This window comes from Bombus terrestris, chromosome 17 (assembly GCF_910591885.1).
Source record: "Bombus terrestris chromosome 17, iyBomTerr1.2, whole genome shotgun sequence".
In the NCBI taxonomy this organism is placed as follows: domain Eukaryota; kingdom Metazoa; phylum Arthropoda; class Insecta; order Hymenoptera; family Apidae; genus Bombus; species Bombus terrestris.
The window spans coordinates 7,025,700-7,030,370 of NC_063285.1; the positions used below are offsets into that span (position 1 = coordinate 7,025,700).

At 36.1% G+C, this 4,671-nt stretch overlaps 1 protein-coding gene across 1 annotated transcript; it reads left to right on the forward strand.

The window, feature by feature from the left end:
• Window positions 1-770: 770 nt before the first annotated feature.
• Window positions 771-4,469, forward strand: LOC100648265 (putative fatty acyl-CoA reductase CG5065). Its single transcript, XM_020867852.2, has 4 exons — window positions 771-1,094; window positions 3,389-3,666; window positions 3,770-4,086; window positions 4,181-4,469. The coding sequence occupies exons 2-4, from the start codon at window positions 3,421-3,423 to the stop codon at window positions 4,452-4,454; spliced, it is 837 nt and encodes a 278-aa protein (XP_020723511.2). The 5' UTR covers window positions 771-1,094; window positions 3,389-3,420; the 3' UTR covers window positions 4,455-4,469.
• The last annotated feature ends 202 nt before the right edge of the window (window positions 4,470-4,671 follow it).

Here is a 4,671-nt window from a genome sequence, read left to right on the forward strand (position 1 = left end):
AAATGCAGGAACTCTAGGCACCGTGAGAGCCGAAGAAATACTCTCAAGTTCGTTCTGATGTGATTACGGAGGAAAGCTCGGTATGGATGTGCCCTTTGAGCGAAGAACGCGGATTCGTTGCTTACATTTTTAGTTAGGAAAGGTGAGGACAAGGATCCGCGCTACCCATTGGCTAAGACGTTAACGCTTGAAGATGGGAGATGTAAGCATCCCATCGGCATGACTCGTGGGAAAATCCAGACATTTCTATTCTATAAATGCCTGGTTTTCACTATCATATAATTACCAGTTTTTCCCGTTATAAATACCAGCTTTCTCCGTAATCTTTAAGCACTCTCAATAGACCTAATGACTTGTTTAAGTACCACATATAAACCCAAAATACTTGCAGGATTCAGGGTTCCTGCAAGCTAATGAGACTCGGTTTATAGTTGGCCTTAGGTTTATTGAGGGTTTCTCTAACGACTCTTAGGCCTTTACGGTCAGACAATAGAAGACGTCGCGCGGACCTCTTCACGCGACGTAACAACATATATATTTAGCATTTGCTAGATAATTATTAATATTCCCACCATAGGAATAGGTATAGAATACTTTTTTTTTGAAAATTATTTTGGAGAATTGTAAGAATATGTATATATTTTTCATTTCCTACGAATTTCTTGCTAAACGATGTTACCATACTTTTAATTTATGTTAAAGCATTGCATGAATACTTTCAGTTTCACACTGACTGTGTGTTATTTAATGCCAGCAGAACAAGTAGTTCGTAATATGAAATGGAATTTACAATTCAAATATTTTCGCCTTCATCTTAACTAATCAACTATTATAAGCAATAAGAATGTCAGTAAAATTCAAACGTTCAAATCTATTTTTTGCTTGATTCTGGAGATAAAAATGTTAATCGAATCATTTATGTATGACGTAATACAGTTTCAGTGGTAGGGTGGTGTTATTAAAAGTACGAGTATCCAAAGGAGTATTACATCGTGATCATTACAGTACAGTGACAGACTTTTCGGGATCTACTATCGTGAAGACGCATTATTGCTCCATCTTTGATAAGGAATACGCAGTGGAAGTAGCAACAGGTAACAGGTGATTCTTTGTTATTCTGTATTGAATTGTGTCTTTTATTAATTGTTTTCATCATTACCAATATCATATATATCAAAAATATTATCCGATAATTTACTGCAATAGTTTAAATGAAGTTTTTGAATTTTAAAATATTTATTTTGCATTTTACATTTTACACAGTAAAAATGGTTCATTATTGTGGTTATTCAGTAATTTAGAACCAGTCATTAGAGGTGATCGGAACATTCGCCTTCGTGTGATAGTTGCACGAAACTCCGGCTATTTATTGGCAAAAGTTGAGTTTAAGAAGGGTTTTTCATAAGTTATTGTTAAGGACTGTCTTCGACCTTTCTGGTTTATGAAAGATGAAAATATGCTCCGTGGTGAATACATTAAACGTTTAAGATATTTTAGTCATATTATATTTTAAATAGTAAAGGTCCCTTGTTTGTAAAATAAATTGAAACAAACCCAAATAAACTGAAATATACATGTCGGAGATGAAAGAACGCCGGAGCTCCTCCTTGGATTCGCGGGAATACCGCAACTCTGTAACTTGGATTAAACAAATGCCGCTCCGATTGTTCGAGATTTATGATCATGAGCTTGGGCTCGAGGCGACAATCAGTCGCCGAACGTAGCCGCGGTCAAAGGGATGAACGTTTTATCTAACAAAGGCACAGAGTAACTCTATACCTCTCCTTAAAAGAAATAGTCGTAGCGACACGTGGCAGTAAATACTTCAATAGTTTCTATCCCGCGGCCCGCCACACGCAGATTTTGTCCTCCGGGTAAGATGATCGCCGGGTGTCGGCATGCCTTTGTGGCGTATGTTTAGCTAACGTGAGGACCCGCTATAGATCTTAAGATTTAGTCAAGCGAAGTCCGTCAAATAGACTTTGTTGCAACTACGGGAAGATAGGAGAAACCTATCCTCCACGAGCGTTGCCCCCCGTCAACAACCTCCCCTCAAGGGCGGCCAGCATCTCTTTCAAAACGCCGATATGGAGATCGACCAATTAGCAATAGCGCTAATTTCCCTCACCTTTGGAACGAAAGCTTTCTTTGACGAATCCGAGGATCTCATGTCCTTAGACCCACCCATTATAGTTTTCCTCGACGGCATCGTCGAGACGGAGAGTTACTCTCCGGTACGATCTCGACGACGATTCAAGTAACTCTCGGATACGTAGTGATTGCCCCACGCATTAACATTGAGTACAACTTAGACGCTAAAGAAGCGTAGAGTTCGTCATCCCGTTGACCGTGGATTCGTTATTGAGCCTAGGATCATTGTCATTAGCTTCTCGAGTATCAATTTATCGCGATTACTTGTCCAATTCCAACATGGTCATGTTTGCACTAGTAAATATCTCCTCTATTGCATAGTGATCACGTCTAGTGTCAATAGGAATTCGTTTACGCCCTTAACCCTAACTCTAATCGTAACGCCAACCCGACATACATATGTAATATTGATTCTATATAAAAGAAACTATGTAATGGTAGTGGACACATTATGTATTACGCAATTATATTATTAAGTTCGAGTAAAATATTCTATATTGAGGTAAAATATATTTCCCTTATTTTATTTATCACTTTTTTTACAAATGTACTTGTTAATTATTTAGACGCGGCAAAATATCTCTTCAAATTATAACATAAACATCCTGTCATCACATTCAAGTGTTAAAAAGTCTTTATGTTCAATTTTACAAATATCAAACTTCACAAATTGTTGCTAGTTATTACTCGATATAATAATTTTCTTCGCCCGTATACTATATATATACATATATGTGTGTACAGTATTTAACATATCAAATTTCTATAAAACAGCAATTTCTGAAACACAAGGCTTGGTATTGTAAAATAAAATAAAATAAAAAATGAATTCAAACGAATCTACGTAAAGATTAAATATTAATTAAGTATCAATTACGATATCGTTTCATGGAGTAATGTGCAATAATACAATTAATGTACAGCCACAAGAAAAATTCTACTTCATGCATTGCATAGCTATTTTACCCTCCTTTAGCTTCCTTTTTGGTGAACGATTTTACTGTGTAAAAAAAGTATTTATACATTACACTAGAAGCATCGTTAACATAACACAATTATTTGATTCATGCAAAACGAAAACATAATTGTTGAATTATGTTTCCTTTTGTGAATATTATCTGTAGACTTCTCCAAAAAGATGTATAAAAAGTTATCAACTATAATCAGTTTATTACATTATTTAACACATTTATCCACTTACTATTTGTCGGAAATGCTAATCTATGGCAAATATTAGGATTGAGAGTGTCAAGATCACAAGTCTGAAACATGGATACAATTAATAAAGAAACGAGTGAAAATGTGACCGATGAAGGACTGAATAAGATAATTTCTCTCGAGGAATTCTACGCCGATAGTCGGATCCTTGTAACTGGAGCAACCGGATTCGTAGGATTATGTCTTTTGGAAAAATTGATGCGCGTGTGTCCACGCGTCGCTGCTATTTTTATACTAATTCGTTCAAAAAATAACGAAATGGTAGAACAACGATTTAAGAAGCTCATAGATGATCCCGTTCGTAAATATTATTCTTGTTTCTTTCAATATTTAAGCCTGTCAAAAGCCAAATTTATTAAATTCCTTTTCTGCAATTGAGTTGGTATTTTGTCGTCTTCAGATTTTCGATGACATCAAAGCAAAACACCCCTCAGCTTTGAGCAGAGTTTATCCCATGAAAGGTGACGTGAGTCTGCCGGATTTAGGTCTTTCGCGAGAAGATAGAAATCTGTTGTTAGAGAAAGTAAACATAGTGTTTCACGCCGCGGCCACTGTGAGATTCAACGAGCCGTTACACGTGGCTGTTAATGTGAATACGAAGGGTACTCTTCGTGTCATCGAGCTTTGGAACGAACTAAAGCATCCGATTAGCTTCGTTCACGTCAGCACAGCCTTTAGTAATGCGAATCTACATGAGATTGAGGAAAAAGTTTATACGTAAGAATAAGTTATACGCAAACGTTGTTCCATGGTTTACGAATATTTGTAATTATAACGTGAAGAATATGTTCATTTATCATTGATTTTGCAGTACGAACTTGAACCCTTCAGACGTGATCGATATATGTGACAAATTCGACGAAACGTCGATCAACCAAATAGAAAAAAAGATTTTAAAAACTTATCCAAACACATACACATTCAGTAAGAATTTAGCAGAGCAAATTGTAGCAAGCAAGTGCAAAGATCTGCCAGTTGCGATAGTACGGCCAAGCGTAATTGGTGCCTCTTTGGAAGAACCATGTCCTGGTTGGATACAGAATATTTCTGCAGTTACAGGTATTTACATAAATCTTTTTCAGTGATAATTGTTCAATACTCCTTACATTTTACAGGAGTAGAGTTAACCGATTAGTTTGTTAGAGTCTTTCCACTAGATCATCATTATTATAGTTGAAATTTGTTGTTGCTCACTATTACAAGAATCTATTCGTATGTATTTAGCGTTACATTTCTGCTAATCCAAAATCACAAATAATTTCTAAACAAATTTAATGTTCCCAGGTAGCTTTCTGCTAATCG